General features: G+C 39.2%; 2 protein-coding genes across 4 annotated transcripts in view; one reads left to right on the top strand and one right to left on the bottom strand.

Moving 5' to 3' along the window:
• spsb4a (splA/ryanodine receptor domain and SOCS box containing 4a) overlaps positions 1-9,685 on the top strand; it is an 83,943-nt gene extending 74,258 nt beyond the window's left edge. For all 3 annotated transcript variants that reach the window (XM_058069092.2, XM_078791641.1, XM_058069091.2), the window contains one exon: positions 7,468-9,685. In XM_058069092.2, the coding sequence (XP_057925075.2) occupies positions 7,468-7,595 (128 nt within the window). In that variant the 3' untranslated portion in view covers positions 7,596-9,685. The remainder of the gene's footprint in view (positions 1-7,467) is intronic.
• Positions 9,686-14,686: 5,001 nt separating this feature from the next.
• The window catches only part of clstn2a (calsyntenin 2a), a 174,558-nt gene continuing 165,157 nt past the window's right edge, over positions 14,687-24,087 (bottom strand). The window contains exons 13-18 of the mRNA XM_058069210.2: positions 22,982-23,187; positions 22,723-22,890; positions 19,432-19,577; positions 19,139-19,259; positions 17,201-17,391; positions 14,687-17,138 (exon numbers count right to left, since the gene is read on the bottom strand). Coding sequence (XP_057925193.2) covers positions 16,914-17,138; positions 17,201-17,391; positions 19,139-19,259; positions 19,432-19,577; positions 22,723-22,890; positions 22,982-23,187 — 1,057 coding nt within the window. The 3' untranslated portion in view covers positions 14,687-16,913. The remainder of the gene's footprint in view (positions 17,139-17,200; positions 17,392-19,138; positions 19,260-19,431; positions 19,578-22,722; positions 22,891-22,981; positions 23,188-24,087) is intronic.

The following is a 24,087-nucleotide window of genomic DNA, read 5'->3' as shown; positions in this document are numbered from 1 at the left end:
AAGTATAAATGTGACTATAGTCGTGTTTTGTCATGTCTACAGGGCTCTAATAATGCTTTGTTCATTTTAATCTGAAAAAAATAATTTGTCTACCCACCAACTATATGTGGTTTCTTAAGTTTTTATTATTTGCCGTTTTATTATTATTATATTTATTTATTACTGATTGATTTTCTTTATTCTTGATTTGTTTATTTATTTTTCATCTTATTTTGTGTAGAAAAATAAAAATGAAGATATTTGAGAACAGTGGAATGTTTTATCAGAGCTTTTATTGTAAAAAATCGGAACCAAAGCACTGAAAAAGTTTGTATATTTTTCTGTTTTTAATAAATGTGTTTTTTTTCCAAATTTTTTGGAAAACCTGATGCGGGCTAGCCTTGCCCAGACCCTAGCTCCAGTGGCCCCCAGGTAAATTGAGTTTGAGACCCCTGTTCTAGATCCTCCAGAATCTGCACCTATTCCGGCTGTATTTTCTTTGGTCTGTTTTAATTGATTCCATAGTATAAGCTAATATGGATGGAGGCGTTATGCATTAGGCGTTTTTTACCTTACAAATATTTTACTCAAGTAAAATATATGTAATGTTACACATATCGGTATCAGTATTGGTTGACATCGGAATCAGAAATTGAGAGTTCTGGGCAAAAAAGCTAATATTGGACTTCCCGAGAAAAAAATGATGCTGAGTTACCTCAGTGGAGTAGCAAAGAGAACCCAAGAGGGAAACAAACTTATTTCCCCAGACACTTTTCTGGTTTAGCAGATGTAAATATTTGATGGAAATTGGTGGCGTGTCTCAGAGTATTGAAGTTCAAAGTGTACGTGCTTCCTCCTGTGGTGGCGCCTGCCACTCTTGTTGTCCTGTGCTTGTGACCTTGCACATGTTTGCAGATGTCAACATGTTTGCAGGACAATGTGTGGATCCCCTTTGTGTAAATGTGTGTATTTTGTTTTCTTGTCATTACTTTTATGGTACAGGAAAACACTACAGTGGGTCAATAGTGTGACATTGGATTTCAGCGAACGCTAGCTTGCTAATGTGAATAAGATATGGTCGCATTACACGCCACTGTGGGTCACGTTAACCTTGGAGCAAACACACACGTGTTTGTATCTTATCATTGTTTGTGTGTGTGCACCGCATTTTTAATTTCTAATTAAAAGATTGCACTTCTTCTGTCTTCTTGCAGAGTTTAGAAAGTCTTCTTTAGCTTAAAAAATGATTTTGACAAAAATGCATAATCAGTCGTCAAGCTAAATGCACTCCCATCTTTTCTCCTTAGTCATATTGGCATTTTGGCGGTAATGTGGCTTTTAGAGAGTCGAGCTCTAATGTGGCAGAGAGCATCTGACCTTGGGTGTAAATGATGAAAAGAGGATCACAGTGAGGCATAGAGGCGTAGACTTGTATTATAGATGTATCATATGAATTATGAAAGGCATATTACTTGCACCTGCATAATGTGAAGCAGTGCAATTCAATATCATTGCAAACTACAACCACAATAAGAAACATATTGCTCACCAAATACCTCTCCGACTGTGTCAATCGGTCTTATTAAATTGTGCAACTGGCCCTAATGTTGCATCTGGCCGGCGAGTGCATATCATATGTAGTTATTTCTTTATATACAGCTCATCCCCTCCCCTCCTGTCAAATTTTTACCTTCATCATAAAATTGATACCCCTGTTGTCACCCTGGTTCCAATTAGCATAGCCTGCAGACAATAAATCCCACTTGGCGCATCTCATTACATGGTGGTGTCACATTGTGTGCCCCCATTACTCCTTCTTCCTGTTGCAGTGGCTCTCTCGATGCTGTTCGTAGTCTCTTCAGAGATGAAGTACAAGAAGATGAAGGCATTTTGTCCGGACATGATTTAAGGGAGAGTAACTTCACCGTTTGATTCCCTGTGCATTCAAATTCAGGAGATAAATCATGCAGTTCGGGCTGGGAATCTCAGAAGACCCCACGGTACGAAATGATCCGCAATATGTGGCTCATAATAACGATTATATCTCAATATGGCAATACTCTGATTATCCTAATAGCCTTCTTATATTTTTATATAAACTGTATCTGCAGTATTTTGTAGCATAATTTAAGCAGAGTTCAGTGTAGTATGACTTTTGTAATTTTATGGTAACTACAGCTATGAATCCAGCAGGGGGCACTGATGCGCAAATTGGTTATTCAACATTTGCGGAAATATAAAATGTGTTTTCATTTGGAGGGGGGGGGTATTTTTACAAAATCCGATTTTTCAATAATTGATTGTTAATTGGCGACTCCAAATTGAATGAATGAATGTTAGTGTAAATGGTTGTAGACATAACACACTGAAAAAAAAAAGGTTCTCCTCCCATTTCATGTGGAAGTGGTAAGTTTTTGCCTTTGTCCTTCTTCCCCACTCCGTTTGAGAATTCACAAGAACAAATTTGGACAGTGGCTGCACGGCGGTTGAGTGGTTAGCGCGCAGACCTCACAGCTAGGAGACCTGGGTTCGGTCCCACCCTGGGCCATCTCTGTGTGGAGTTTGCAGGTTCTCCCCCGTGTATGCGTGGGTACTCCAGTTTCCTCCCACATTCCAAAAACATGCTAGGTTAATTGGCGACTCCAAATTGTCCATAGGTATGAATATGAGTGTGAATGGTTGTTTGTCTACATGCGCCCTGTGATTGGCTGGCCACCAGTCCAGGGTGTACCCTGCCTCTCGCCCGAAGACAGCTGGGATAGCTGGGATCCCAGCATGCCCGCGACCCTAGTGAGGATAAGCAGCATGGAAAATGGATGGATGGATGAGCGATGAATCAATTTATAAATAATCATGGGCCATCTCTTGTATCCCTGTAGTGATCCGGTAGCCTGCACATTACAGTTGAGCAAAGTGGTGTCAACAAAGAATAATAGGAGTGTAAAGGTGTGACTATAGGGATGTTATTTCATGGTTACAGGGCTCTAATAATGGTAAAAAAATCATATTTAGTCAAGTCCTCTACTAATATATTCAATTTATTAAGATTGAATCCTACTTTGTGGAAATTCAGTTATTGCAGTCAGGTCTGGAACCAATTAACCACGATAAATGAAGGACGACTGTAGCAATGTATATATGTATCTACTTGCACAAAAAAGGGTATTAAACACAAGAGAGCACTGACCATTGGGTCAAAAGGCCCGGACTGTCGACCCAGCGTTCAGTGCAGCTCTTAAGGCAGGGGTATTTATTAGTTAGAATGTGTCCAATAAAACAATTGCACAGAATCATGATTAACTTCCATAAACTTGACAAGCCATCCATTTGGTCAGATCTTACCGTTCCTGCTGACTTTGTCTCCATCTGCATGCAATTATGAAACTTATCGTCATGCTCTTAATGATGCAGTTCATTCAAGCGTTTCACAAAGTTCTCTTAAGGTAGGACAGTATCAGCAGGTCTGCCAGACGTACAAAGAAAAAAACTCCTTCATGTTTGCTTTTCTGTGTTTTGTCTGGAATTTAATGAGGTCTCACTTTATAGTGCACATACTGTGGTGCAGCCAGGGAATTTGTCAGTATTTATACTGATCTGTTTTCTTTTATATGAGCTTTTTCCACTTCTTCTGGGCGGAACAAAGGGAAAACAAAGACGGACCAGATACTGTCTGGCCACCAACAAAATGTTTCCACTTGTTGATATCACTGATACGCACACACACATACACACACATATTGAAAAAATGCAGCATTTGGCCAAAATAACCCAAGGTTGGCATTTCAGATGCAATCATCTGAGTTCTTAATGGAGCTGAACCACACAAATAGCTCCTGGTCTCAGCAGTAAGTCTGCAGAGCAAATTAGTGTTTTTCTACAGGGCAGCTAACGATCCACACTGCAGTGTGTGCGTGCAGGACGGAAATGCTCATTCTTGTGTGTCTGTTCATGCAGGCAAATGCAAGCATTTGCAAGACTTCCCTCGGGATCATTCCACCTTACAGCACAATGAGGATCTTATGAGCTTAGTAATGTCGTATGCCGATGAACTAAATACAATAGTCAGTTTTGACTGACAGTCTGCTATCATGACATTTCGCAAGCATTTTGATAAGATGATGATCTCTCATCATCGTTTCCACTTTTGCTCCCTCCTGATGTCAGTGTGTTCACCAGCCAGGGTGGCGCTAAAGCCCGCTCAGCATCGCAGTTTATTTCTGTTGGCGCTATATTTAGGCTGTAATGAGGGCCTGTGGTGTTGTTTACATACACTCATAAACACATAAAGCTCAGCCTGTGTCAGCCTGATTATTAACCCTCAAATCCATGAAATAAGAACCCACCACTACTTCTGGCACATGAAAAAAAATACTCCTGGTTTAATTTAGATTCCTCTGTATAATTCCTCTGTCTTGTCGCCTATCTGGGAACATTTGCGTGCATGCAGCATCATCTGGAATGTTCTGTCTGACGTCAATGTTGCCACAGTATTTATTCTGTAGTTCTCATTGGAATAAAGTGATGGGGAGGTCAAAGTGAGGTCATTGTGCTTGAGTTATCGTAACTGCACTAGCGTGCTTCCTGTAGGCATGGACGTGACAGTCACTTGGAAAGGATACACATATAGCTGAGTAAGACTGATTCTCTTGTTTTAACCTTGAACAGTGGAGTGACATTAAATTGGGATTTTAACATGATTGCTTTACCCTACACCCAGTACTGGAAAAATAGTAAACACTATAACAGACACATAAAAAAGAGCACCGGTAGATCGCTCTAATACACCACAAGGATGCAGAACACAATGCACATTCATGCGAAATTGCACACAAAACTGTGAGTCTGTGAAAGGTGAACAGCGATGTTGGGAGGGAACACAACTACCTAATTAATTTACATTACAAGGTTAAAATGAATACATTTCTTTTGGGCAAAGCATTTCATTGGACGATAAGCAGCCTAGAAAATCTCTGAATGCTGCTACAATTCTGCCTCTGTCCACCAGAGGGAGCCAGAGGAGCCCAGGGGGAGGCTGACGTTACTGCAGCGGCCATTTTTCCATTTAAATTCATATTGGTACATGTTTGTAAAAATTTCAGGCACACTTTTTGAGCCTTAAGTTGTTGTGTGATGCGTTTAGTGACCTTTGTAAGATGACACCATGAGTTAGACTGTTATGTTGTTATATTGTTATATATATATATATATATATACACTAACTTCCTGTGATGGTGTGTGGGTTGACAATTTTGTTGTGATTGCACTCATAGCTCGTAGCACTCTTCTGACAGTATTTAAATTAGTAGTAGTTCTGAAGTACAAGAGATGTCGCAAGGTTAGAATTTAGCCGCTTATACACCGTAATTTACAGTATGTATTGACATTTTTTTTCACTTTGACACAATCAAAAAATCAACAATAATTAGCATTTTGTCCACTTTCTTGGTGAAGTTACACCCTTTTAGTGGTGACATTAGCCACGAACGTTGGCCACGTTGGAAGGCCACACACTGGAGTTTAGTGGCTTGATATGCTAGCGTCTTGTTATTGTGGAGCCCCACAGGAAGACTATTAGAGGCCAGTAATGTATGTGGAGGTGTTCCACTTCTCCCAGTCTTCTCTTAAATCTCTCTAATGGTCCTGCGTCAGGCTCATTGGGTCAGAGGTCAACCTGACATTCTTACACAGCCATTGTTTAAAGATCTTCATCCGTTCTTTGATGTCTGCGTCTCTGTCCCGGCCGTTTGACTTGGAAGCTTTTTTACACTTTACTTCCCCCCCCAGCCTATGAAAGACCTCCATTGTCGTCATTACAAGCCCTCTACCCGGTCAGGGGCCATTGTGTTGGGGATGTGTTGCATGCTTATTGTGTGTGAGACCACAGTGTGAGTTTCATCAGGTGGAAGGTTTTAAGGACTTGTTACACAGACACACACACACACATCAAAAACATCACGAGATATGAACAAAGCAGTTTGTTCTTTTTGTTCTCTCCGGGGTTCGACCATGCCCTCCTGTACACACACACACACACACACACACACACACACACACGCTAAGCTTCAGACTGTCTAACAGAATTAAATCCTGAAGCCTTATCAAGAATGTATCTACCACATGACTGTCTCAACATCACTGGTGGAGGCAGATGGCCACCCACGTGGTCAAAGAGAGATATTGTACATTTTCATTTTCTCATGCACTCCAAATCATCAAGGATTATGTGGTTTCACTCCAGGTTATTTTCAAAAACAAATTTGTTGGTTTTTGTTTTCAAAAATAAATTTCTGGGATCACAATAGATGAAAATATATATATAAATATACAAATATACAACATAAGGTGGCAAGAAATATTTCAATATTGAACAAAGCAAAATTTGTTCTCAATCAGAAATCACTCCACACTCTTTATTGCTCTCTGGTTCTACCATATCTTACTTATTGTGTGGAAATATGGGCTAATAACTATAAAAGCAATCTTCACTCGCTAAATGTACTGCAAAAAAGGTCAGTAAGGATAAATCATAATGCCGCCTACAGAGAACATACTAACTCCTTATTTCTAGCTAAAATAATGCATAAGGCTAAAAATAAGCAATTAGCTAAAAATGTCATCCAATACTTCTCTACAAGAGAGGAGAAATATGATCTCAGGGAAGAAGTACATTTGAAACACTTCTATGCTAGGACTACGTTATGCTAGCCATAGCATTTCAGTATGTGGAATCAAACTATGGAATGGATTGAGTAAGGAAATCAAACAATGCACAACGATGAGCCAATTGAAGAAACAATACAAGCAGTTGATGTTTGCTAAATCCAAGGATGAAGAGTCTTGTACCAGTCATGATGTGCTATATATATCACTATATTGACACTTACTATGGTACCCATTATGGCATTGGATGGTCATATCACCTCCTATTTCGGTACGAGGTACATTATAAAAAACAAACGAAAAACTGTATTATGGAAAGCAGGAAGTGAACAAATGTAACAGTTACTGATTGTAAAAGTACCAGATGAAGGGGTAGGATTTAATAAGCTTTGCTTCTTCCTACTCCTTTTGGACATGTGGAACTGGGAACTGATTATGGGATGCACTCAATTGTAATCTGATGCATGTCCAAATGAAATAAAACCATTCCCATTACCAAAAACATGGGTGTATCAATGGTTGTTGTTCAGTACAGTACAGTTCAGTACAGTATAGTACAGTAGTCAGCTGGGACAGGCTCCAGCTGGCCTGGACAGGATAAGCATGAAACAAGTGAAATGTAAGCGTGTGTGTAATGAGTGAGACCGGCCGGTGCTGTGAGTGTGTACGGTGTCATGCGGAGGTGTAAATATTTAAAAAGTGTGCAACATCACACTCTTGACTCCCCTACTTGTGTCAATCATTCAGACCGATTTAAAGATGCACCATGCAGTCGGCCTTTACTGTACTCTAAATCCTAACCTTTGCCCTCCTCTTCCTCCTTCTCAGCCGAGCCTCTTCCTCTGATGGACCTGTGTCGGCGTGCGGCCCGCCTAGCGTTGGGTCGGGATCGCCTTCAGGAGATCGAAAGCCTCCCTCTGCCCCAGTCCCTCAAGAATTACCTCCAGTACCAGTGACTGACACCAGCAGAGCCCACTGGCACTACAAGGACACACACAGCCAAGCAGCAGGCAGGCAAACAGCGAGCGCATGCAAGGAAGCGCTTGAAGGAAACGAGGAGGAGAAGGATGGTCCCGAGTGTGAATGCTACTGGTGGATTCACTCACACGTGGGGTCCGGTCTCTCTGAGAACAGCAGCACCAGCTTCTCACGGTTCTGGAGCTACTTTTATTTTTCCTGTTTGGGACTTGGAATTAAATTATTGACGAGGGCATGGTGGATACGGGCGACGATCGCCATCTAGTGCTGAGAATAGAAACTGTGTGGAGAAAGCACACTAATCCTTACCCTGGAGGCCTTTATGATGAGATAAGAGTCAGTGAGCACTGACACAGGTGACGGAGGATTGGAGCACAAATGTTTTTTTCCTCGCCCACCAAAAAAAAAAGCTGTCTTCAACCTGTCGCTTGCATCTGCACTGAAGCCCTTTACAGACATGTTAACATGTTACACTCCTGCTTTCATTCGGCAAATGCACCTTTAACACATAAAGGGAAAAAAACATGCATTTTTTAACTCATTTGACATAATGTATTAGTTATTTTTAGTTAAAAGAATTGCACAAACCTTAACAATTGTTTTCTTACAGTGAAAGTATTAAATGGATGGATTACTATTGGGGTATTTATATTTCATAAATAGAAATGTAATGATAAATACTAAAAGGTAGTTTTTCACCAGAATTAATACAGATTTTTTTAAAGAGCCTTTAAATCAATAAAAAAGGTTGTAATATCATAAAAAGAATATTATAAGAAATAAAGCCTAATATAGTACTATGTCAGTAAATTACTGTTTTATTGAGCTAGTTTTACCTTTTCTTTAAAAGAAAATACCACTTTTTTCTGTTAACATTCCTTTTCCTCAGAAAATCACAACTTTTTCTCAGATTTTTTCCCCCATTTTTATACCCCCGCAAAAACTATTTCAGACATTATGACTTTATTCGCATAAAATTGCAACAATTAAAAAAATAATAAATTTTTGGGTCAATTTTTTAAATCTTTTTTCCCCTACAATAATAATTTTACATTTTTTTCCTTATTTTTAACTCTCACAATATTACTTTTTAAAGTGTTTCCTTAATAATAAATGTTTTAATAATCATTTTTAACAGTACTGTTACGGCTTTATGCTCATTAGGTTATACCCTGTATCTCAAGAAATTTAACTTTTTTCGAGTAATATTGCAACCTTTTTATTGTAAGATTGCAGCATTTTTGCAGAAAAAAATAAAAAAGTATGGAATTTTTTTCAATATATTTCTAAAATGTACGGTATTCCCTCATTTATCACGTGGGATAGGTTCCCAAAATATCCTGCAATAAATAAAATCCATGATAATTACCTTCTACTTAATACGCCTCATGTTCATTCAACCATGATGGTAATATTACAACTTTTTCTTGAAATAAAGGACATTACTTACTTGCTTACTACCGCAGTCTTTCATGCATTACAGTGATCACATGTTAAATAGTCATGCTTAAACCAGCTACATGTCTGAAAAGGGCTTCAATAAAAGCAAAAAAAAATCCTCTATTTTGTCTTAAGTTGCACTGGACAAGACACTAAATGTATTGTGATGTCAGTCATGACCAAAGTATTCCATGCTAAGAAGCCATGTGGAGATAAACACACAAACACAGTATGCATCCACAGTACGTTTCTAGAATGTGTACTCTAGGTGGGGTGTAGTACTAGCACGTTAGTAATGGCAGCTGCTGTAGTTGAAGTACCAGACTGGATCTGATTTCACCACACAAACAATACTACAATACAACACTATTCCACATCTATGATTGATTTAGACAGGGGCGTCACGTACAAACATGACCACTTGTGTCGTAGGCATATATGAAACGCACACACACACACACACACACACACACACACTGTAGACCAATTATGCTTCATTTCTGAAAAAAGGCTTGAGTCACTTTTAGTTTTTTACATCTGAGTTTGTATTCTTCTTCATATGATTGTGTGTGTTGAGTCCGATTCTGATGACATTAGTTCTGTTTTTTGTTGGGTTTTTTTTCCCGAACCTAATCATTGATGTTACATTCAGGTAAATTTATTACAAAGATGCTGGTGATGAAGGGAGGGAAATGTCAAGATGTTTCTTCAATGCTGCTTTTATTAATGTTATTCTAATTATTATTATTATTATTATTATTCCAGGTGAGAGCGGTAGCCTGACTTTGTGTTTCCTTCAGGACCGTTGTAGAATGTATGGAGATACGGTGCAGTTGTTATCAGATATGAAATGTGAATAAAAGCAAAAGGTGGATTTGAGGAAATGTGTGTACTAGTGTTTCTTTCCGAAATACAATACCGCAATACGTGCAATACTGTCGCTGACGCTGGAAATCAAGGTGTCTAAACTTTTTCCAGCAAGGGGCCACATGATATGCTAAGTAGCTATATATAGTTTAAGACAAAACTGCATCTCAGCTTTGTGATACAAGTGAAAAAGCTAGTGTGCTAGTGCTAGCTACAAGTGAAAAAATGACTAGTATCAACTTCCCCTTTTTGCTGTTTTTTTTTTTAACTGTCCAAATTTTCATTCATTCATTTTCTACCGCTTATCCTCACGAGGGTCGCGGGGGTGCAGGACTGGTGGGCAGCCAATCACAGGGCACATATGAACAAACAACCATTCACACTCACATTCATACCTATGGACAATTTGGAGTGGCCAATTAACCTAGCATGTTTTTGGAATGTGGGAGGAAACCGGAGTACCCGGAGAAAAGCCACACATGCATGGGGAGAACATGCAAACTCCACACAGAGATGGCCGAGGGTAGGACCGAACCCAGGTTTCCTAGCTGTCTGCGCGCTAACCACTCAACCGCAGTGCAGCCACTGTCCAAATTTGTTCTTGTGAATTCTCAAACAGAGTGGGGAAGAAGGACAAAGGCAAAAACTTCCCACTTCCACACAAAATGGGAGGAGAACCTTTTTCACTGTGTTATGTCTTAAAATATTTTTGATAATAATAGGCCATAGTCAAACACCCATCCATTTTCTATGCCGTTTATCCTCACTAGGGTGGCGGGGGTATGCTGGAGCCTATCCCAGCTGCCTTTTGGACAAGAAGTGAGACACCCCTATGAACTGATCGTGAGTTGACTTTATGTGGCTAAAATGCTATTTTTACCCATACTACAAGTTTATTCTATTAAAATTAAAACATTTTGGTAATACTTTCATAATCTTGTAAGATTACTGCTGTTTTTTTTATTCAACTTTCTTCTCCTACATTTTCTTCACATACCTTTATTCCCAGAAATTGTCCTTGTACAGTCCCTCGTTTTTACGCATTAATTGGCTCAGACCTGACCACAATAAATACATTTCTGTGATATAGGATTCAATGTTAATAAATGCAGCATTTTAATTGTTAGAGCATAGAAAACGTTCTTATGGGCTTTCCAAAATACAGTTTTTACCATTCTTGGAGCCCTGTAGACATGAAATAACACCCCTATAGTCATCTTCACACTCACACTATTTGTTTACATCACATTGCGCCATGTTTGATGGCAGCTAGCGAGCTAACCAGTTAGACTTGAATTAATTTCTTCTAAACACAAAAAAGCCAAAAATGTACCACTTCCACACAAAATGGGAGGATAACTTTTTTTTCCATTTTATCATGTCGCAAATAGCTCCTGGGCCACAAGTTGGACACACCAGAAGCTGAAACATGTTCAGTGTTAATTTGTAAGCTTCAGATTCTGTCAAGTGTGCAGTTTACTCCTGAGAAAGTCACTCAATGGCTATGGATGCATTAATTTATTAATGGCGTTTGACGTGGTTCATATTTCCTTCACAGTGGCAGAGAAATAAGAACATACGACCAAAACCTGAGATAAATACTGATAAACGTGTTTTTAAAGCATATTGACAATTAAATTAGTGTGAAAAACTCCGTAACAATGAATTGTTGCCTGCCTGGGGTCCATTAGTCTGTTATCGAACATGTAGTGTTCATCAGTAAAAGGCCCATTAAGCTGCTAATTAGTGTTTTGTATTGCTTCATCCTCAGGGAACGGTATAAAACACGAGCTTCTGAGCACAAACAACAAAGCAGCGCTACGGCAATTCATCTGTCTCAGTGCTCAATAGACTTCATCCCACTGACCGAGAATCTGTCTTCTGAATGTTCATCACAGTCTTGTCTCATCGAGATGGAGGCACACGATGCTATTTGTATAGCAACACAATGGACACAGCAAGAACACTAGCTAGTTGGAAAGTGCTCATACATTTGGATGCTTGAAGATCAGTTAGGATCACATCAATCAAATTAAATTAAATGATCATTTAAATTACAGGAATGATGAGAATGCATTTGAAATATTACAAAATAAATGTTTTATATTATGAGAAAAAAATATGAGAAAATTACCTCCCTCCCAATTAAATGTAGTATCTTGTAACACCTTCACGTGACCTGCAAACTGGACTGGTGGCCAGCCAATCACAGGGCACATATAGACAAACAACCATTCACACTCACATTCATACCTATGGACAATTTGGAGTGGCCAATTAACCTAGCATGTTTTTGGAATGTGGGAGGAAACCGGAGTACCCGGAGAAAACACACGCATGCACGGGGAGAGCATACAAACTCCACACAGAGATGGCCGAGGGTGGGAATTTAACCCTAGTCTCCTAGCTGTGAGGTCTGCGCGCTAACCACTAGACCGCCGTGCCGCCCCTTATTTCATATTATATTAAAAAAATATTATGATTGGTACTTTAAAAAATAGTTTAATCATCCAACGCAATAGAAGATATACAACACTTAAAAAAATTGAGAAGACAAATAGACTAATTAGTATTAAATTAGTAGTACTTTAATATGTATTTTAATAAAATCTCAGTCATGTATCTTTCTATCTTTTTAAAATGATCCCACACTTGACTGAGATTAAATGAAATTGACCCCCATAATATAATTTACACCCCCATTATTAAATCACAGCATACCAAAGCAATGATAATACGGCCCTCTACTGCAGGGTTTCCGAACCTTTATTGAGCCCCCACCAAGTGTATTTTGTATTTATTTTATACTTTCTCAGCATCCTCCCATTCCCACATTGTCCCGTATTGATGAAATACAACAACACTCATGTCAAGTTCACTTATTCTGTTGTATGAATGGAAACAGGTGGATACACAGGTTCTTTGTGTACCTTCTGCCATCTAGTGGAGAACCACTTCATTGTTCTGCCTGTCACTATAGAGCAGGCGTTCATAACCTTTTTGACGTTGAGGCCCGATTTTCCCAGTGCAGATGTCAATAAATATTGACATTGTAGAGATTTAATTGATCTCATTGATTTGTTTTCAATAATAAATCAAATCCACTCACAGTTGAACAAGCTAACAATCTAAAACCAGATGTTGCTCTCCCTCCATTTACAAAGCCGTACTTGTCAGGATTGTACTTACGTAAAAATGTAGTCTTTTGGGGGGGACTGGCACCACTTTTGTCTTCATTTTTTTTTTCATTTTAAAAACGTATCCATTGCTAGTTGTAGTTGAATGTCTTCTTCTGATCTTCTGTGAGTTTGTTAAACAACTGACTGACACATTACCGCCACCATCTGGTCGGAAGCTGCACTGTAACTGAGGGTCTAATGGATAATATAGAGTAGCACAGCAGCTAGCCGAGTTCTGGTGTCTTCAGTTGATAACCTACTACGTACTAATTTTTTTGCGGCCCAATAGGTGGCGTTTGAATCCCAGGTTTGGGCCGTGGTTTCTATGGTTCAGAATCACTGCTATAGAGTACTTACCCTAGATCAGGGGTGGGCAAACTTTTTGACTCGCGGGCCGCATTGATATGACAAAATTTACGGGGGGGGCAGACTATATATTTTACACGTAACAGTCCACCTGGTATTATTGTATCTGTAAAATTGTCATGCAATCTGCTATTATTATTTATTATTTTATATTTATATTTAAATATTTTAAAAATAATAAAATATTAAAATAATTACAATAAAATTTAAATAATAATTATTATATTATTATTATGTAAAATATGCAAATATAACAATAATATTCTATATAATTAATATGATAATTAGCATTAATATATAATTATAATAATCATAATAGTTCTAATAATAATCTAACAATAATAATAATAATAATTATTATTATTATGTGCTTGTGTCCCTTTTTTCAGGAGCACTTTGTAAACAACAGACCATGTCAAAAAACGAAATTGATAAAACCATCGAAAGGTTGGCTCAGGCCATGATGCCAGGTTGTATGTTGAGTTTAAATGAAATACTTTGGAAAGATTGGGCGGGCCGTAGTCAAACACTTGGCGGGCCGGATGTGGCCCCCGGGCCGTAGTTTGCCCACCCCTGCCCTAGATAGATGAACAAAGATCACCATGAAACCTTGGTTATTGTTAGTAATTACAGTCATCCCTCAGTTATCCTGGTTAATTAGTTTAAGACCCGACCGCAATAAATATATAAGTGAATTATAAGCTGAATATTTTCATAGGAAACCTATTTATGACTTTCTAAGTACATAATTTAACATTATTAGAGCCCTGTACACATTAAATAACACCCCTATAGTTAAACCTCCTATCATTCTTTGTTTACAACATATTGCACAAGCTACAGGATTTCTGCTGGGACATAAAAGATAGTCGCTACTAGCATAGCAAGCTCCAGAGCTAACTAGTTAGCCTCTCCAATTTTCTTATTCCAAACTTAATAATATAGTGTTTCAAACGGAGTAGGGAAGGACGAAGTAAGAAGACAAAAACTTACCACTTCCACATGAAATGGGAGGAGAGCCTTTTTTCCACTCTATCATGTCCTTCAATAGTTTTTGACAAATTTTGACTAACTTCTGTTTGTTCATGAATCAGTTGAAGTAAAAAAAAAATATTGATAAAATGATCAATCATTTCCATGCAAAGCAATACATAATAATCATAAAAAAAATAATTTGACATGATTGAAAATGCTGAACAAAAAAAAGGTGAGACAAATGAGTCTAAAGTCTTTATTGGTCAATATACAGAAAGCAGTGGGATGACCACTACAGAGGGAGACCATTTGTTTAGAAATTAAAAAAAGGAAACAAACATATAAAACAAGTGTCTTCAACTCCTTCCTTACAAGGTAGTCTTTCTGTTTCAATGTAAAAGAGGTATTTGCCCTGCCAGAAGCGCACAACATGACAAATATGACGGACAAGTGCACTGTCTCACAATGATGACATCACAGCTAGGAGTTAAGGAGAACTACTCAGTCAGTGCATCATTATGGTAAAATAATGTCTTATCATATCATTAATGAGGGGTTTTTTATTTCATAGATTATTCTTAATTTACTTTTCATAGAGAAGAAAGTGAAGGAAGAGATGTCAATCCTAGAATCGTCCCTTTTGGCTTCACTATCGGAATAATTATGGAGATTACCATAACAAGATATGTTTCTCTTTAGCAGTCGTCATGCAAAGGGTTGTTTTGGGGGGTAAGTTTAGAGATAGAGTAAGTACACAAAGGGTGTCAAGGTTTCAGCTAAAAATGAAGAATAGGACACACTGATTTGACAACTTTGTTACAAACTACTCTAAGTTATCTCCTTACGTCCTCATAGGCCATGTTGAATGAAACAGACTAAAACAGGACACTCTTTAAGAATATGTGGAGTCATTTACATAGAATTTCATTGTCTTTCAACATCAATCTTCAAAAATAAAGCATACAAAAGTAATCTGAAATAAATATATTTCACTGCAAATATCCTCAGAGCGTTCAATCGAGTAAACCAGACTGTTGGGGTTGACTTGATCTGAGCAGGCTTCATCAGTTCATGCTTAACCCTTAGATGCAAAAGTGGGTCAAAAATTACCCGGTCAGTTTGTTTTCTTGAAATATCTTCGTAATGAAATTTTTTATCATTCCATATTCCAGGTATTTCTCAAAAAACATGTTTTTGATATCATGCCATTCACATTTTTAACTTACATTTATGCAACACACAATGGATCCTCACATTTTCTATTGTTGTACGGAGTCATTTTCTTTTTCAAAGATGTAAAAAAGTGCAAAATTAAGATGTTTCTAACATGAAATCATTCTTTTGATATCAAACGTGTTTTTGATATCATGCCGTTCACATTTTTTATTTATCTTTTATACATTTTAAGAAATTTTTGTTTTTTTGTTAGTACCCCAACCTTCCATAAGTGGGTCAAAAATGACCCGGTCAGGTTGTTGTCTTGAAATATCTTCGTAATGAAAAATTTTTATCATTTCAAATTCCAGGTATTCCTCAAAAAACATGTTTTTGATATCATGCCGTTCACATTTTTAATTTATCTTTTATACATTTTTTTGTGTTACTACTCCAACCTTGTGGGTCACCTGTTCTTGAACTATCTTCGTAATTAAAAATTTGTATCATTTCATATTCCAGGTATTCCTCAAAAATCATATTTTTGATATCATGCCATTCACATTTTTAACTTACCTTTATGTAACACACAATGGATCCTCACATTTTCTATTGTTGTGCGCGGTCATTTTCTTTTTCAAAGATGTAAAAAAGTGAAAAATTAAGATGTTTCTAACATGAAATCATTCTTGTGTGGTCCTAAATATGATACTAAATATAATAGAAGTGATTATTTCTAACCAAAATGGCAAAATTGGCATAAAAACGCATTGACTCTAGTATGGGTCATTTTTGACCCACTTATGGAAGAGTGTAGGGTCCAGTCATTTGTGCATCTAAGGGTTAAATACTAGGCGGGACACACGCCAGTCAGACTAGATAGGACAGCTAATCCTAGTGGTAGTCTGACCGATGTGTATCCTACCAAGTCGCTGTGCATGAACTGTTGAAGCCTGCTCGTAGAAACGTCTTCTCAGACAACCTGAAGAGTCGAGTTGTGATGGATTGAATGCCCTGACAATGAACGACCTGGATGAATGAGAATATTCACAGGCATTGCAAATATCAAACATGGGGTGAAAAAGAAGCACTATGAACTGTAACACCATGCTGGGTCATGATTGTTGATCGTATGATGGGAGCAGCCGGGCCGCAGTTGTCCAGCAGGGGGAGATGTTTGCTTGGAAATGAAGTCAGGGATGTAGTGGGTGTTTTCTTCTTTTTGTGTGAGTGTGTAGAAAGATAGAGACTGAATATTGAGTGTGTTTATGTGCAGGTATTTATATATATTTTTTTTTATCAGAGTGTGTGTGGTCAGTATGTTATGAACGAACTGTCCCACTTAAGCTTCCGCTCCTTTGCCATTTCCATCTCCCCCTCTTTCTCCTCCTCCTCCTCCTCCTCGTCGTCATCACTGTTATCCGACTCTGCACTTGCCATTCCTCCCACATGTTCTTCCTCATCATCATCATCGCCATCTTCCTCCCCACACTGATCTCCGCTCGCTTCTTCACCGAGTGCATGCGCTCCTTTCACATTCTGGAAAAACACATTGAATTGACACAAGTTTTATGCAGAAAAAAGAGGCGTGTCTCTGTTACCTCCATGGGGTTTACAGTGATGGTCAGTGCAGACTTGTCCCAGTCCACCTCAGGCTCTTTGGCGCCCTCCTCTTCCTCTCTGGAGCCCTCTTGATGAGTAGCGTGGATTCTGTACACGCCAATCACCACAATCACCACCAGGGCGGCGATACACACCACGATAACAACCGTGGCTGCTGGAGGGGCTGGTCCTGGAGAAGAAGAAGATGGGGCACCATTGACTGTGAATTTACATATATGCCTTTTGATGCTTATTCAGCATGAATGGAACATATTAGAAGTATTAAGACATCTCTTACAACAGTCTTTACTATCCAAAGGTGAAAAACTTCACACTGTGGACTACGTGAATGAGCGAGTAGGAATGTCCCAATTTGACATTGACATCATACAGTATTGTACAAAGTACAGTGTGTACAGTGTTCCCTTGCTACATCGCGGGAACCATTTGCTGACATGTTAATGCTTTTTATTTATTGTGTTCTGCGTCAGCCAATCAATCTCTTCCGTGCCTTCCTGTACAGCAGAGAATGTGTTTGCTTGCCAAATTGACCTAAATGTTCGATCACTATCAGTGTGACGAAGTGATGTTGTTTGCAAGTTTTACTCCTGATAACACCCACAATGTCGTCGAAATGTTCTACACCTGCTGCGATCTCGCCCAAATGGGGGAGGAGGAATAAGAAGTTGCGACTGTAGGGCCGGAAAATATATAGATGTACATGGGAAAATACAACCACAAAAGCAATATGTTTTAACAAGGACACAAAAACGTTACAGTGCAGCGGAACGGTGCCAGGACGACAAAGAGGCACGGTCATAGGAGTGAAATACGCAATCCCACACAAGTGCAACAACAGCGGAGTAGCTGAGTTGAAAACCTGTCATGCACAACTTTCATTTGGTGGCACGGAACCAGGGAAGTTGAATAGAACCAACCTCATTGTGCATTTGGAGCAAGACCACATCTCCCTCCCCTTGCTGTCTGAAGCATTTGGAGACTGTGTGAAACTCCCACCAGACGACAAAAAGTCATTAGCTATAACAGAAAAGAGCCAGCCCCTGTCGGTGATGTGCAACGTTGGCTTTCAATGCTTCACTGAGCACCTCCAGCCTCACTACATTGTGTCTCGCTGCTACGCCATTGTGGATAAGCCTCAACTTACTGTTGCTGAATGTTGCCAACACTTCATCAAGCCTTTTCTAATATTCCACACCACAAAATAAGTCCTAAAACATGTATGATTTGTGCTGGTTGTTGGCAATATTCAAAGCTGCAATAAGTGGTATCATATTGGAACTGAAAGAGTTGTATGGACATTCCTGCTTGGAAGTTTGTGGCTGTCTGGAGCACGGCATCAATTGGGTGCCAATGTCATTATCAGCAGAAGAAAATGCTGTGAGCTATGTGAGAAATTTCAAGTCAACCCAACTTTTGGGGTTTATTTGACACAGAAATAATAGCAATGGTAACACAGTCGGTTGTGCATCTTTATGCCAAATTTTCATGCTTTTGGGTGCAGGATTAGTAGAAAACTTTTTTTGTAATTTTTATGAATGTGCATTAGACCCAGTAGCTTGACCGCTGTCTCCATAGTGTCAATTATTCCTTGGGAAATATGGGCAGACATTACAATATAGTCTGCCATCATCATTCATTATAACATGTACAGGGAAGTACATGTTATATACTGTTTGATACTGCCTATGTACCCTGTAACGTGTACAACAAAACAATGCAGTTTTTGCCTCATGTTGAGCTCTCAAGGAAGAAATCCCACTAAATTCAAATCACGTTTATCCAAAAGTGACAGGGATCCCACAGTATAACACAAGGATCTTTTGGCTTCATAGTAATAACAACAAGATGGGCCAAGGAGTTAATTTTCAGTTTCAGACTTTTTGGAACACGTTTTGCAATGTGTGTGTCTTACTTACCCGACATGTGGGAATTAGGAGCATGTATCATGAGTGGGTGATGAACGGGTCTCATGTACTGTGGCTGAGCAGCCATATGATTGACATGCTCCACGGGCTTTGAGTGGTGAAGAACACTGACCTGAAGGAGAAGCACAAGAACACTTAGACATGGTGTCTGTGTCTGTGTGTGGCAACACAATACAAGTGTGATAGAACAGAAAATGAGCCACTTGAGCATCTGGAGGATGGGGAATAATTTGGAAGCTGAATGGATGTCCTCAAAGGATGAGGGAGAAAGAAGGCGAGCTCACCTCCAAGATGAACTCATTGCTGGTGTAACGGCCATTAAGTTCAGAGCAGGTAAGCCTGAACCTTCTCTCAGTCAAGGTGGCAGGTCGCCAGTTCCTGTAGCGCACTTGACGCAGTGCCTGCTCATAGTGGGCCATGGAGTCCACACCTTAGACACACAAAATCTGATTTAACACGGCACGAATGCAGTGTTGCAAAGTAAGTTTTAAACGAAAGTACAGATCCCACTTTTTTTCTCTTCTGTTAACATTGCAATGTTTAGTGCTGGGTCGAAATCATGTATTGTATCTTTGCGGCTTAAAGGGGACCTATTATGCTTCTGACCTATAAATAGACATTGAAAGGGTGCAGGGAAAATACATTTCTGGGGATCACAATAGATGAAAATATGAGCTGGAAGCCTCATATTACAAATATAAAACATTTCAATATTGAACAAAGCAAAATTTGTTCTCAATCAGAAATCACTCGACACTCTTTATTGCTCTCTGGTTCTACCATATCTTACTTATTGTGTGGAAATATGGGCTAATAACTATAAAAGCAATCTTCACTCGCTAAATGTACTGCAAAAAAGGTCAGTAAGGATAAAAGATAATTCACAATGCCGCCTACAGAGAACATACTAACTCCTTATTTCTAAAATCACAAATACTTCAACTTGCTGATATAGTTCATCTTCAAACAGCTAAAATAATGCAAAAGGCTAAAAATAACCAATTAGCTAAAAATGTCATCCAATAGTTCTCTACAAGAGAGGAGAAATATGATCTCAGGGAAGAAGTACATTTGAAACACTTCTATATTGTAAAAATACCAAATGGAAGGATTTAATAGGATTTAATAAGCTTTGCTTCTTCCTACTCCTTTTGGACATGTGGAACTGTGAACTGATTATGGGATGCACTCAATTGTAATCTGATACATGTTCAAATGAAATAAAACCATTACCATTAATGTTGTTACAATTATGTTGTACAATTGAACATGCAAACTCCACACAAAGATACCCAAACAGAGATATGACCCCAGATCTCCTGATTGTGTGGCCAACATGCTAACTACTGTGCGCATGTTTAGCTTTAATACTAATAATATTAAATTCATAATAATTTAGGGTCGAGTGGTTAGCGCGCAGACCTCACAGCTAGGAGACCAGGGTTCAATTCCACCCTCGGCCATCTCTGTGTGGAGTTTGCATCTTCTCCCGTGCATGCGTGGGTTTTCTCCGGGTACTCCGGTTTCCTCCCACATTCCAAAAACATGCTAGGTTAATTAGTGACTCCAAATTGTCCATAGGTATGAATGTGAGTGTGAATGGTTGTTTGTCTATATGTGCCCTGTGATTGGCTGGCCACCAGTCCAGGGTGTACCCCGCCTCTCGCCCGAAGACAGCTGGGATAGGCTCCAGCACCCCCACGACCCTCGTGAGGAAAAAGCGGTAGAAAATGAATGAATGAATGAATAATAATGTAGAGTGCATGAGAAAGTGGAAGGAACAATGTATCTCTCTTTGATCACATGGACCTTTATCAACTCATTGAAACGCAGCCAATCCCTTTCAAAAGCCAAACCCTTCAGCGTTTTCTCTACTACTCCCATTTCCTGACACATTCTAAAAGACAGCTGGGATAGGCTCCAGCATACCCTGGCGACTCTAATGAGGATAAGTGGCATAGAGAAAGGATAGATGGATGGAACCCCTTCAGTACTGGACATTTCGGACGATTTGGCTGATCTTTCAAGGCACCCAGTAGATTGTGTTCTATGGCTATATAAACATGTAAGTTATCAAAAGAAAGATTAGACTCTTTAGTCAGAAAAAAAAGTTTGCTTCTACTTTTTTCAGTTCTTTTGTAATCAGCAGTAGAAGACAGGTAAGTTTCAGGAAAATGAGTTACACACAAATAGCTTAGTAGTGCAATATTTGAAAGTACAGTAAAGTCTTGTTATATCGATATTGTCGGGAGTCGGAAAAAATATCAATATAACCGGACTGTCGATATATCCGATCCTGCGCCGAACTGCATTAAAAGTGGGCAATAATGCACTCGAGAACAATGTCGAGCAGCTTAAATCAATCTTTGCTTAAGGATTTCAATACCAAAAAAGAACACGGCGAACAGCTGCTTCCAGTCAACTTTATTTTTCACACTTCCACCACCAGAGCACAGCACACACACCGATTCCCGCACTTCCTGGTTCACAGGTCATGCTCAGCCCGCCCCACATAGCTGGCCAAACACATGCCTGCAACAGAAGAACCAACTGACATAGCATACACACCTATTCCAACGAAGACACAAGCGTACAAATACATGTATTTAATTGTGTATTAACTGCGTTTGTGGTTTCTCTCGCGAGAGAAACCACGAACGCCAGCATGTACATATGAAAAACAGTGATTATTGCAAAGATATCTGAATACAACACAATTAAATACATGTATTTGTACGCTTGTGTCTTCGTTGGAATAGGTGTGTATGCTATGTCAGTTGGTTCTTCTGTTGCAGGCATGTGTTTGGCCAGCTATGTGGGGCGGGTTGAGCATGACCTGTGAACCAGGAAGTGCGGGAATTGGTATGTGTGATGCGCTCTGGTGGTGGAAGTGTGAAAAACAAAGTTGACTGGAAGCAGCCGTTCGCCGTGTTCTTTTTTGGTATTGAAATCCTTAAGCAAAGATTGATTTAAGCTGCTTTTGTATCGAAATAAGCAGACCAAATTGGCTGGTGGGAGATGAAAAGGGCATCGTAGTAACCGGATTATCATAATAACCGGGTATCGTACTAACGGAACTAATTATATCATAAAAGACTAGAAATTTGCCGGGAAATGAAAATAGTATCGTAATAAGCAGTACTTCGATATAACCGATATCGATATAACGAGACTTTACTGTACATGCAGACATTTAGCTAAATAATTTGATAAGCTGCTCATGAGTCATATATAAGCAATGTGTGATTAAAGACTAAAGATTAAAGACACACCTTTTTAATCAGGCTTTTAACTAATATTTTTAAACTTGTGTGTGTGTGTGTGTCTAGTATGGAGGATGGAAGGAGGGGCTTTCTTTTGTTTTTTTTGTTTTTTCCTTTTAATTGAGGTAATTGGTTTAATAATGTAAAGCACTTTGTGGTGCATGTCATTGCAGGAAAAGTGCTATACAAATAAAGTTGATTTGATTTGATTTGATGTGTCAATCACCAACTTGAAAAGTGAAGCAGCAAACACAACACAACATTTGAGTCTGAGCCTTTGGGCTTTGCCTGTAAGGAAGTAATAAAGCGTACCATATATTGATATTCCAGAGGTGGAGTTGGTGGCGTCTAGGTGTTTTCCCAGCAAAGCGCTGTGATGAATGTGAAGGCTCTCTCTCTCTGGATTCAGTTCATCCCCAATCACCAGAATATCACAATAGTCCAAGTTATGCATCACCTCCATCACGCCTGGCCTAAGGGCTGCATGCGGAGACACAAACAAATGACAACAATCAAGCGACAAACCTTTCATAAAAGGTATCAAGAATTTCCGACACACGGAACATCTCACATCCAGTGATGCTGTCTCCCTTCATTACTGTGCTGGTGATATGAAGCTCCTTGAAAGGAGCCACGCCCACAGGGCTCCGTAGGTCACTGGCAGGCCTGACGAGTCGATTGGATCCAGTAATGGTGATTCTCGGTTCGCTGGGCGGCTGGACCATGACGACCGCCTTGACGTCTGGGATGGAGAGACAGGCATCCTCCCCGTAACACCTGACACACAAACAGGTTAATACGTGGAGCTAAGTTTTTTTAATACAAGAAACCTCATATATGACAGTGATTTTTAACCTTTTTTGAGCCACGGCACGTTTTTTACATTGGAAAAATCTTGTGGCACACCACTAACCAAAAATGTTACAAAATGTCACCACGACCTCACACGTGCATCAATAAGTCTATGGGAGGAACAAGGTAGGTGTTGCCACACGGACCAATATTACATTGCTCTGCCAGTCTTTACACCACAGACAGTAGCCAGTTTTTCTCTTTCCAAATGACCTTTCGGGAAACAATGATATCCATAGAAAGGAATATTCCAATCTCTCGTCTACATGCGCCGTAAAAATCAACCAGAATAGTCAATAGGGCATGCCCAGTAAAACGTAAACATCAACATCACGTGATACCGGCTTCCCCAAGTTTTTCTTTCACTTGTTGGAATAACTCCGTATTGCCAGTTTTTCGTCTGTCCAGTCTTGAAATTTTGTTTGAATCAAAAACAAACTTTGCTTAGTCCAGTGCCGATTGCTGGCCTCCATTTTTAAAAGTGAAGAACGTCTGGATCTGCGTGTTACGTCATATCTGAGCATGCGCTGAAAGAACGCACCCGGGATAAATTTAAACAGGAAAAGATCAAATTCAATCTTGCTAATATTTTATAATTAAATTCAACTATATAAATATATATATAGATATATATTTTCTTTTTTAATAAAAGTGGACTTGTGAATGGAGTATAGAAGGGTTTAGATTCTGTTTCACAGATGGCGGTAATGCATACGAAAGCTGCTTGCCAACCGCCAATAAACAACAGAAGAAAAAACCACGAAGAAGAAGGCACCCTGACAACTTTCCGTTTGAGCGGGTACAAGATACCTCAATCGGATTGGT

This window comes from Doryrhamphus excisus, linkage group LG6 (assembly GCF_037039965.1).
Source record: "Doryrhamphus excisus strain RoL-2023G ecotype Guam linkage group LG6, RoL_Dexc_Guam_v1.1, whole genome shotgun sequence".
NCBI classification, from domain to species: domain Eukaryota; kingdom Metazoa; phylum Chordata; class Actinopteri; order Syngnathiformes; family Syngnathidae; genus Doryrhamphus; species Doryrhamphus excisus.
This window is presented reverse-complemented; position numbering and strand designations above follow the sequence as displayed.